The sequence below is a fragment of the Acartia tonsa genome, chromosome 11, assembly GCF_053477335.1.
Source record: "Acartia tonsa isolate MP-2025a chromosome 11, ASM5347733v1, whole genome shotgun sequence".
In the NCBI taxonomy this organism is placed as follows: Eukaryota; Metazoa; Arthropoda; class Copepoda; order Calanoida; family Acartiidae; genus Acartia; species Acartia tonsa.
In genome coordinates, this window is record NC_137270.1 from 22,451,728 (window position 1) to 22,464,706 (window position 12,979).

Here is a 12,979-nt window from a genome sequence, read left to right on the forward strand (position 1 = left end):
ACATGTCATGGGCTAATTATGCGTAGCAACAAAGTCAACAACAAGAATAATTTTGACTGCAGTAGTGGAGCATAATAATCTAGTAACAGTTATAATAAAGTAAAAAGATCTATGTCTGTGTGTATCAAAATATCTCACTGAACCACTGAACCGATATGGTTCTTCTTTACAGGGTAGCTTCTCATAGGTCTTGGGAAGGTTTATAACTATTTTGGGGTAGGGTACCACCACCCTCACAAGAGAATGGCCCTAGAAAGAATGACCCCCACCAAAAAAGTATTTTTTGTACTGTTTCTTTGTAAAACTACATTTAAAAGGGGAAGTCGACTTCCCATCTCACTGCCCTCAAAAGCCCCTCTAGATGCCTCTAGGGGCGTATCAGCTAGTATGAACTACGGTGATAAAATATTCGGAGTGTATTCAATAAATTCAAATGAAAAAATGATGTATTCATATGTATGATTTGAATTAGATCTATGCCTGTCCATCTGTATGTTTGTCCCTTATATTCTCGCTAACCAATAACCTGATAATAATATATTGATACAAAGTTATTGTGATTGTGCTAAAATTATTTATTGTCAAACGGTCGGACTTGTTCTAGTTATAGAATGGCTGCGCGTTCTAATAATAATATAAAAATGCGTATATTTCTATTTACATTCAGAGAAGAAGGGAACATTTGACTATAACTTAGTTTATCCAAGGCTTACTAAACACGCTCTCTCAACAATCTCAACTTTGGCAACTTTTATTTAATCTGAATTTGTTGGTTTTTAAAATAGTTCTTTTCAACCTTTCAATATAAGGATTGATTTTATTTATCGTCCATTGTCTTATCCACTAAGATTCCTTATCTAAAATACAGTTTCAAGCGTATTTTCAAATTTTAAAAATTATTATGAACGTCATTTTGATATCTTATAATTTAAATAAACTCTTACACATACTTTTTTTTAGTTTGAAGCGAAATCAGCATGGTACAGTTATTACTTGTGAAGTTTCAAATATAAGGTAGGTTGGTGCGTCTTTATTCTAGGAAGAATTTTATAGTGCCTATACAGAATACTTGCCTACTATTGCTTAATTAAAATAAATACATGCCTGTCATTGGTAATTTAGTAGGTGTATTGACATATCATGACACCATGGAAACTGTCCCAATTTTGTATAACTTTTGCGGAACATGTTCCAGTTACGTCATATTATTCTTTCCCGAAAAAGGGAAGGGGGGAAGAAAATCTCTTCAAAAGAGATGGGGAAAATCCCCTTTTCTCCCATCTCTTTTTTCTTCCCCCCTTCCCTTTTTTTTCTTTCCCCCCTCCCTTTTTCGGGAAAGAAAAATATGACGTAACTGGAACATGTTCCGCAAAAGTTATACAAAATTGGGACAGTTTCCATGGTGTCCATATCATTGGCCATTTGTATTGTATGACGTCATTTTTTATTAGCACTATAAAGATCTTCTTATTCTACTATTATACGTACTTTAGTCAATTTGTAGACTGCCTTGTAAATTAACTCATAAAGACAAGGATAGGGTCCATGAAACAATAACGTCAAGTCCATGACTCTTAATAACAATACGTTGCGGCAAGGTGACATGGTATTCCCCTATTTTACAAATAATAGATCGCGCAGTATTTTAAAGTGACACCTCTGTTTATAAGATGGTGACTTTAAAAACGAAGTACACCAAACTACAAGCTACAAAAGCCAGAGAATTCAATTTCTTCATAGATTGCCATATTCCTAAAATTAAAAAGAACGGTATCATTGAAATAAAATTACGCAATTTTTACCCTATAATTATCAACTACAAAATTTTATACATATTCTATGTTTTTAGGGGAAGATCAGAAGACTCAAGAAAAGTTTCAATAATGTGTAAGTACCAATTTTCTTATAAATGGATATCAAACACTATTATTTAGTCAAACTGACTAAAATTACAAATAACAAGGATGACATCCATAAAAGCGAAGCTCTGGAACGGTAGGTCAAAGGAATTAACACTCGTGAAGTTTCAGAACTGATTATACAAAATATTTTTAAATGTTTAACAGTCGGAACCAAATTGAAAGTAAAATTGTTCAAAAACTGCTTAAACAGAGGATAATGTTTAAGGACATACTTACATGTAGAGTACTTGATTATAGAGAGGCTTCGCTCATTACATTGTCGGCCAATGAATTAGTATTTCAAAAATAAGATCACTTAAACATTTGTTGATAAAAAAATTAGAAATCAATATGTTTAAAATGGACGTATGGAATTCTCGTAAAGATTATAGAGTTGCTACGCTTTTAAAATCGTACCTAACTACAACAGGAATCACCATTCAAAGTTTGAAATCGATAGGACAGTTATAAAATGCCTAAATTAACGCATTTCCAGTATGGCTTTGAAACAGATAATATGAACAGTTTGATTAGAACAGGTTCTTAGCCATACTGAAAAATCATGCTTAGCATCGTGTTATAAGACAATTTTCCACGAATATTAAGATTGAAATCATAAAATCAATACCTGTTTTGTTAGTCTAAAGGTTAACGAAACTGGATTATTCTTTTAATTTTTAAATTTAGTATCCGTGGAAAGCTGTCTATATTACGTTGCAATAAAAAACAATCATGTTATTGTATTGGATAATATGTAGATCAAACGTGATGCTTTAGTTAAAATTAACAAAAATAATATTCAAAACACATTTATTTTGCAAATTGATATTTTATTCCTTGGATGTTGCACCAGATTTATACCCTATCCTCCTTCTGGATGAACGAAATAATCAATAAATAATGTCAATATTAGCACGATAAAATTTCCCCTGTCAATATATCCACGTATTCTTTATCCATTATTTGGGTATAGTCCCTTTCCTAACATCGCACCTTATTGGGCGATTCTTCGTATTTTTCACAATAGCTTTTCTCCTATTTCTAGCCCCTGTGGGGCCAATTACCTAACCCTGTGGGGCAATCATCTAACCAAATATAACCTAATTTACCCTAAAATAACCTATAAAAAGCCATTCAAAAAACGACGAATCGCCGCTTATGGGGCAATGTTACGAAAGGGACTATTCCCGTTATCTTATTCGTTAGATTTTGGGGACATTAATCAATTTTTATTGGTTCGTTCATTTAGTTGAGTGTGCAAACGTTTCAAAGACGTAATCTACATAATTTGGTGTATAATTATTGGGGATTCACATAAATTTATCGGCCATTGTCTTATCCCTGAAACATCCATGCGCACTATTTACCCGTAAACCAATAAAAATAGCAAAGGTTAGGTCAGCAAAAAAGTTTCTTGAATTACAAGACCATATACATATACGTACACAGCTTGGTAGCCGGCAATTTTACAATCGAAAATTGAAAAGGTTGTATTTCTAAAATTCAAAGCTATTTTAATGGCTTGTAATTGCCTTTTTTAATCTTATGCTGTGAAAGACCAAAAACCGAACACACGAAAAAGTACCCAACCCACATACAAATTTATTTTCAAATTAGGTTGGGTGGGAGGAGGGGGATGGTGTTTTTTTTTCTACTCGACATGGCAATTTGTAGGTAATCGTCAATTTTTCTTTTTAGACGTATTTTTTATTTTAGTAGTTTCTAAAAGCTGCAAAAGGCATAATTTCATGTATAAATAGGAGCTTATACTTATTCCTAGTTTGCTTAATGGTAAGTAATGAAATGCAAACAACAATTGTTATTAAGACTGGATGTCTGTCGGTAATTAGTCAATTATGAACACTTCTGTACAAAAAATACACAGGTAAATTTTCAAAAAAAAGAATACTGTCAAAAATGCAACCGTAGTAAATTTGACGGTGAGAAATCCGCGCCTGACCCCATACACACACACCAACACAAGACAAATAAAACTTTATGTTTGAATTCCATTTACAACTACTGCGAGAGTTTGGCAGTTTAGACGCCGTTACTGAGATATCTTAGTTGAGTGTTATGACAGTAGAATTTAAGCTTATATTAGCCTTTTTGGGTTCTGTTAAATTTAATAATAACATAAGTATAGATATAACTAAAAGTGTATAGTCTGTGTTTATGTTATTTTTTTTGTGTAATTTGTTTCTTTACTCAAGAATAAAATAAAAAATAAATGTGGTGCTTTACAAAGAAGATAAAGTATAAAATAGAATCCAGGTAGACAATTCTGCCTGGCTAGCCTGAAATAAAATTGGAACTTTTGAAAGTCCCAAAAGTCATTATGGCTTTTAGTAAAACCCATCATTACAGAAACTATCCAGATATATTAATAAATGCCTTTTTTAATAATTTACTGAAAACCATACCGACTGGCATTTGGCCATTTAGAATGGTTTAAAACTTTATATAATGTGCAAAACCATGTACAAAATTGAATTTAAACGTGAATTTAGTAAAAGATTACTAAGAAAAATTTGGCACATTCAATATATTTTCTTTTTAAAAAAGTATTATTTCAGTTTTGTCCAAACTGGACAATCGTACAATTCAAGTTTGTTATAAGTTTTTTATTGCGCAAGCGCGAATTTTCTTTAATTTTCCAAGATATATTTGAGGTTTTCAATTCTATAATTTATCTTCTTTGGGTGCTTTCACAGAAAAGGTCTGTTGATCACTGATAACCCCCCCTCCTGTTATTTTTAAAATCAATTTAAAAAAGGGTAGGTTAGATATTTGTCTATGCCTAACCCCTGCGGGATCATAACCCTAAAGAGAGACTCGATCTATTTTAAAGGGAGTGTGAACGTAAAAATTTCTCATCTGATTATCAAATCTTAACATTTCCTAAGCACATTTCACTACACTGATCAACCAAAAACGTCCTATTAACAAAAATATCCAGGAATAATGCCTTGATTTTATGGTATTTTGGGAGGGAAAAAGGAAAAAACAGGGAAAATCATTTTTATTTCTTATAATGTTTGTAGGGATATTTAACGTGTCATATATAGTTGAAACAATTTACTTACTGTTAAGGATTTATTTTATGCTATAAAATTGCCAATTCGTTTTTTTATAACGTAGTAATTAGGTAATAAAGACCTATTTTAAATTCGTATTATTGACAAAAAAATACCTCACTGTCTACAAAGGGTTGAATCTCATAGGTTATTTAAAATAATAATATCCTTTTTTATTGTGTTGGACAATAAATAACCCACTTTGGAGAATTAGTTTACACTTTTATCAGACTGTTCATAAAGAAATATTGCGTCTTTATTTTTTACAAATTTGTAGTTAAAGGTGGGCGAGAGATGGGCCATCTAAAGTTAATTGATAATAATAAAAGACCTGCTTCTGGCTTTGTTATTGTATTTGGTTTTCAATAAAAAATATTGCTTATTTTATCAATTTCTAAGTAACTATACATTGTTTTAAAGCAAGGATTATGTTAAAAGTCAGCTTAACCGTTAGGAAAAATCTAGAACTATGTGAAAAAGTTTAATTTTAGCTATAATGGGAGAAAAAAGCAATTTAATGCACATTTTATATAATACGGAAAATGTCTTCCTTTCCCTTGTACCTTATAAAAATCGTCGGAAAAAGCCGTTTTTTAAGCAAACAAAAGCGCGTTTTGCTCAATCTGTGAGATATTATGAATGAGATGATGTTACGATTTGATATTAAGATGAGAAAAATTTACGTTCACAGTCCCTTTAAGATTTTAAGATCCCGAAAATCAATTGTTTAGAAAGCTAAACATTGAAATAAAGCTACCTAGATAATCTTTTAAAACCTCAATTGAGCTTCTTATTATTGGACAGAAGCTATAAATTAATTTTAGCAGTGTAGGGTGTTTCTCAGGGATCTAAAGGGATAAGACAATGGACGATAATTTGATATACATAGCCAATGATGAAACACAAAATTACCCCTTTGTAGATTACAATTAGTGAATGAAACGTTTGGACACTGAACTAAATAAAACAACCAATCAAAATTCAATAAAAGACACCAATGTTGTTAAGGTAACGAATTAGAAAGCGTTATTATAAGAATCTGGGAACTAGTGTAATAAACATCCCAATGTCCCCTCCCTTTCTGATAGCAAAGCCTGTAATTGTATAGTTATGTTGCAATTTCATTTCTTTTCTGGAACCCGCGCAAGTTGTCTACAAGTACTTTAGTTATTTTGTCTAGAAAAATTTACAACAAACACAAAATAAACTTTATAACCTGGGTCGCCAGAATCTTTTTTTCTCGTATTTATTCGAAACCGATTAATATCCGGTGGATTAGAACCGGTTCTCAGTGAGCCAGACGAAAAATTTATGTCTAGCATCGTGTATCATATCCAGTTTTCTACGAATATAAAAATGTACACTCATAAGAAAGCCATTGCCTTCGACATCACAGGGCTAAAAAATTGGTTTTAATCTTAAAATTGTACATTTTATATCCGTGGAAAGCTGTTTATAATACGATGCGGGAAAAAAACCTAGCCGACTTTGACCTGGGACACTATGACCGACACAGACCAGATATCCTACCGTATAAAACTTGAAAAGTCATAAAAAATTTAAAAACTATCTTACAAAAAAAATGACATAGAAAAAACTACTCCCTTCCGATCTGTAAGGGTTAATAATAAACAAAACAAAAAAGGGAGGTGGGGGAAAAATTAAGCTTATTGAAATATTGAAATATTGACTTTCAAAACAGTTTTGACAACCTTGGTTCCTTTTGTCTTTTTATATGTGTAAACTTTCATGGACAAAATAACAGAGAAAAGAGAGAAAGTGATGGAGAGATCTTTCTCTTTGTACACATACATGGATGTCAAAATAAGAATGGACAAATGAGCAATTTAATATTGTAAGTTAGGAGAAATATCTATAATACAAAGTAGCTTGATGTCTGCCCGTCTGTCCGTCCGTCCATCCGTCTCAAGCTTAAGATCTCGGTAATCACTTAACCGATCGGATTCTACTCTTCAGGTTATATACCTATTGGTCCTGTGGTGGTTTTAAGCTATTTTCTTGGGGGGGGAGTGGGGGGGTGCAGAGCCTATTTTTTAAAAACTAAGGCATCAAGGCGTCAGCCTGTAGCAGAGCCTATTTTTTAAAAACAAATTCTATATATTCTTCCCCTTACCTCATGGGGCGAAGCCCCTAGAGGCTAGGGACGAAGCCGCTAGTATATATATATCCCTAAAAGTATGACCGTAAATCCGACGGAACTAGTTAGTTGTGTAATGGCTGCTCGTTGGAAAGAGGTATCTTTACAAAAAATGAGTTGTATTGCGGATGGACAGACAGATAAAGTCAATTACAGCGTAGCTTTGCTACCAAAAAGGACGATGCAAGGAAGAAAAGATTCATAAAAACAATGCTTATACATTACAATATTTAAATCATTAAAAATCGATTATAAAGAAGCTTACATTAACAAAAGTGCAGAATAGTTTTCTCAATGGTTAATTTATAGAGTAGCTTCTCTTCAAATATTTGAAAAAAAATTACCATAAAACTTTCTGTTTTAGGAACATGAATGTGATTAATTTTATTATTAATAGGGGTGGTTACACCGCTCAAAGATAAACACGCATACTTTGAAACATTTTTTGTTCCCCACCTTAAATTTAAGTGGTGAGAGATCTTTTCAACTTGAGGCACCCCATGGCTGTTTAAGTAGGTGTATCAGTGGGGGCAGGGTGTATCCGACCCCCTTAAACTTGATAGGGGGCTGGATACACCACTTTACACACCCCTTTTGTATACCTCTGATTCCAAGGAACTAGCACTGTATCCCAAAACTAAGTCAGGTAAAAAGGGGACATTGGGCTGTTTATTACACTGGTAACCAACGTTTTATAAAGTTTTCTTAATTTTGGCTTCAAGTTTTTGGGGACTTTTATGGATATTTGATTGGTTGGTTCATTAAGTTCAACAACTTATTATAACCTACAGAACATGTAATTTTGTGTATCATTCATTGAAGATGTACAATATACAACAACTTACAGGCCATTGTCTTATCCCTTTAAATCCCTGAAACTAAGTACACAACCAGTGTGTAAAAGTTTACCAACTCTAAATAAGTTTTTATTAACATGAAAATGGAAGTCAACCTTTTCAAGAAAAGAAATGTTGGAAATTTAAATAAACACTAAGATTAATGTATAATGGTTTAAATCCAAGGATGTCCATGTTTCTTTTGGTGGGAGGAGTAGTAAAATGGCTTATTTTCTTCGTTTTTTAAGGGAATTAATAGAACAACAATAAAATATTTCAGTTTTTATTTAAAAAGTACAGTAAAATCTAAAATTCAAAACTTAGGTGTCAACATCTAAAAATGGTTTTAGCGCATTTTTATTATGCTCAAATAATCAACCTTTTGCAAGAATGGCTGCTAAACACTTCAAAGTTGAGATATAGAGCTAAAAATCTATACAGATACTATTAGGGACATGTACTAGAACATATCAAAGTTTGAAGGTCATATCTCAACCAGGGAGGGAGTACTGGCCCCCCCAAAGTCGACTACAGAAAATCCATTTTTTTAAGAAAAATGCGCTAAAACCATTTTTATATGTTGACACCTAAGTTTTAAAATTCAGATTTTACTGTACTTTTTAAATAAAAACTGAAATATTTTTTTGTTGTTCTATTAATTGCTTTAAAAAACGAAGAAAATAAGTCATTAATCATTAAATTCTGATAACTATAAGTGGGGTAAAATTGCTTTCAAAAAAGTTCTCATAAAAAAACACACTGTACAATGTCAAAATGTACACCCTTTAAAAGTTTGGGTTATTACTTAGACTTACGGCTAAACGAACGTAAACAATAATATATTGATTTAAATATTAAAGGAACAGAAGCTTTTTTAAAACTCCAAGTATTATCATCATTTGGTCCTAGTTTTTCTTTGCTTGTTATATTGTACTTGATCGTTCCTAGGAATCACAAGCTCAAAATTAAGGCAATAGTTTGTTTTATCATATAAGAATGTTAAAGAAAACGTTTATTGCGATGGAAAGAAAATCTATAAGACGATTCCAAATTGTCTATATTTATTTTCTGGAAGTAGATACGTAAATATAGAAAAGTTTTGCTCCCAAAAAATATCACCATTTCATAGGAAAGTTGTTCAATAACTAACTTTTACCATTAACCCTAATTCTTTCTCTCACTTTTTATTATAATTCCCAGAAAATCTGTGCAACTAGAACAATCATGTTCGTGTAAAGCGTAGCAATCAGAAACCAAAAATTTTGATTTATTTTTGTTATCAAATCAAAGAATTAACGCAATATTTATAAGGAAAAAGTAAGAAGCTTTGTAAAGTGTCTAAAAAAATCAGCCATGTGACATCAGAGGGATTAGAGGAGAAGTGGTAAATAAAACCCCTAAAAAAGAGATGAATAATCCCTCATTTTGTAGACGTCAAATGGCTGATTTTTTTAGACACTTTGTAAAGCTTTAAAAAGTAAGATTTGACTTACAAACAATCAAATTTAGTTTTCTTTACTAAAAGTAAAATCGGTAAAAAAAAAGTTTGCTGTTATAATAATGGATATAAAAATAGATGGACATAATGGCAATGGAAAAATTGTGGTCAGTTTGTGTATACAGTAGGAGAGGATGAGATAGGGTAAATCGTTATTTGAACTTCATGATAATCTGGTGTAAGGTCCAGGTATTAATAAATCTTTTGTCAAGATTACCAAAAAGCCTTTTTCAACCTAAATATTGATAAACAAAATTACCCATTTTTGAAGTTAATGATATGAAGTTTCGACCCTAATAGTCTGTACCAACCAATCAAGATTAAATAAAACTTTATCAAATTGTTTATTTAACATTGGGACCAGCATAATTTACATTCCAATGTCCACTCCTACCCTTTCTATTTATTTTTCAAATAAAATATTTATTTCAGTCAACATATTAAAATACAATGATAGGATCAGAATATTTACAGAGATATATTGTTTATATAGCTTTTTTTTATTTTAATACACAAGAAATTTCATATAAGTTGCCTAGAGGCAGGACCTAACGCAAAACACAATGTGGATATTTTAGTACATAGTGGATTATTAAACAATAACATTATGATCATACGGTAATAAGAACTAACATAATGCAGCAACTGAACTTATTCAACAAGGATGACAACATTCATAAGTAAAAAAGCACACAAATTATGAATTGACAAACAGAAAAACATACATAACAAGTATGACAACATCTATAAGTAACAAAGCAAAAAAATTAAGAATGGACAGACAGACAAACTATGTTATATTGAAGATGTTCAGCTGTCATATATAAAAAAGAGGATGAAAAAGAAAGGGTGAGACGAATAAATAAAAATCACGGAACCTATATATATCAATAAATGAATGTCTTATGTAGCATGAACGACAAACTGACAGGATAAGTAAGTTGTATACTGGATACTCTTTGGTAAACAATAAAAAGGCGAGAAAATCAAAGACGAAGAAAGTCTCGAAGATAATAAAAGTCCCCCAACAGAATATGACGTCATACGATAAAATAACCAATGAAAGGCTAGCATGAATTTTACCATTGGTTAATTACAGTGTATACTAGCCTCTCATTGGCTATTCTATCGTATGACGTCATAATCTGATAATCTGTTGAGGGACTTTAATTATCTTCGAAAGTATCTAAAAAAAAATCAGCATGTGTTGTCATAAAAATGAGGGATTATCCATCTCTTTTTTAAGGGTTTTCTTTCCCACTCCTCCTCTCCTAATCCCTTATTTTTATGACGTAAGATTTTTTCAGATTTTTTCTTCTTTCCTAATTCTCCTGGACTGACAGATAGGTGGACATGAGGAAAATGAGTTGTAGAGTAGCGATCCTATTAAAAAGCTTTTATCTATTATAAAACTATTGACTACGTAATATAATAAAAGGATTTGCTGACCTATTATACAATCAAAAGTTGTATAACATTTATCTTTCATCTTTGTATAATCCTTTTATGTTAAAATTAGTGGCGTGCTTTTTTTTGTAAGTGACGTGTCAACTCTGAGAGTCAAGTCGCTACAGAAGAGCAGAAAGATAAAAAGTTGCAAACACTAGAACTAGGTAGTTGTCTATACTTATACATTTATTATTTAGATGGGCCAAAGATCCAGCTAGCTGACAACATGTTCTTAATGAAGGAAGGGGAACTAGTTAAAACAGGTAAGACATATATTTAGATATATTTGTGCATAGATTGACGGACGGACGGACTTTAAGAGTTGTAGAGAAGCTTCACTTTTAAAATAGACGACAAAGTAACAAAATAAACATCATGTGCTTTCCCCCAAAGTGCCTTTTCAGCTTTGTAACCCGCTACTTTTCCCCTTTTCCCCCCTATGCCCAATAGGCCCAAACTCTGCAGGGCTACCCAGTACCCAATATAACCTACATTTTACATTGTACAGACACAAGTTTTTGGTAACTATAGAATAGTGGTGCTGATTAAGAATGTCAAAATAAAGTGTCTAACGTAGATATCTGTAAAGAAACGTAATTGTATTAAAAAAACGCAGTTGATATATCTAAATAGATTAATTTCCAAAGAATAACAAAAATAAGTCCAACCTCCATGATATAGATATAGGAGGTATTAGTGTTCTGTTGATTCCCAGGGCGATTAGGTAATAAGTGAATCATCTCAGTATTTAAGTCTATAAACGTAGGTACGTGTATTACAAAATATTTGATAGGATTAAAAAATAATTTTCTATTTATTAAATATTTAAATTACAGCTAATCTTTCTTTTCTACACGGTGTTTCAATAAAAACTGCGTTTTTTGGTTTGGAGAAACAACCAGAAGGAATATGAAAAAAATATTATAGGGCCATATTCTATATAAAAATGTACATCAGATTTACTTAAAGTGTTTTTAATATCTCTAAAAATGCGGCTGTACTGATAGGTACATGTAGGGGAAAAATGCTTGATGTTAAATATGAGATATCAATTAGATTGAAATAACTTTTATATTTTGCAACATAAAAAGTACAATATCAAAGTAGTAAAAGGTTAAATCAATGACCTCCCTAAGAGATTTTTTACATATTTTCTTTTTTGGCTCCGTGCAAAGACCTTTTAGGTACTTTAGAAGTTATTTTTTTCTATTTTTCTAAGGCAAAGTCATTTTTAGAAAAAAAATCTGTGCACATTGATAAATAAAACAACTAACTTTTATTTCATTTCAATATTAATAAAAATAAGCAAGTTATTTTGGTTTAAAATTGTCGGTAAAAGTGTGTTTTCTTAAATTACTCATGTTTTATGAGATAATCTGTTATAATCTGTCAATCAAAATTAAGAGATTAAGAAATTAAAGGGAGAGGGGCGAGGAACGAATGTGAGAGATTTTAATACTAAGAATCAAAATTCAAGCAAAAAGAATATTGTTTTTTTGATTTTTTTAAAGGCATTTTGAATTAAATTTTAAATGTAATTATTAGATTATTTTGATGTTCATGTTATAATGTTGTTTCCATGTAAAAAAAAGATTTTAATTTAACATTACAGAATAAAATCATTCAAGAATACAATATCACATGCACCTTTTGAATTCTTTAGGCTCTAAAATGCGCTGTTGTTTTAAGAGATATTAAAACATACATGTGACAAATTAGACGCCTATTTTAATAGAGAATATATATATTAATTTTTCTTGTACTCCTAATGGTTGTTTACCATATCTGGAAAACGCAGTTTTAATTGAAACACCCTGTATACTTACTTTTAATTAAGCTTGTTGAGCTTAGTTTTTAAAGATGTTGTTATACTTGTCAATTTATATTTCATATCAAGTCTCCTTTGGTTAAAATTATTCCAGTTTTTTTCTGTAGGCACAAAATTAAAGTTTAATAGAAATAGTTGGAGAATCAATTTAAGTTGATATATGTTTTCAGAATTAGGAAAGAGGTAATTTTTCTGAAAAACAATAGATTTTGTAGATCTAGATACCTCATCC

At 31.2% G+C, this 12,979-nt stretch overlaps 1 protein-coding gene across 2 annotated transcripts in view; it reads left to right on the plus strand.

Moving 5' to 3' along the window:
* LOC145331800 (irregular chiasm C-roughest protein-like) overlaps positions 1-12,979 on the plus strand; it is a 139,987-nt gene that overhangs the window by 64,675 nt on the left and 62,333 nt on the right. For both annotated transcript variants that reach the window (XM_080176640.1, XM_080176641.1), the window contains exons 13-15: positions 961-1,014; positions 1,850-1,887; positions 11,117-11,182. In XM_080176640.1, coding sequence (XP_080032766.1) covers positions 961-1,014; positions 1,850-1,887; positions 11,117-11,182 — 158 coding nt within the window. The remainder of the gene's footprint in view (positions 1-960; positions 1,015-1,849; positions 1,888-11,116; positions 11,183-12,979) is intronic.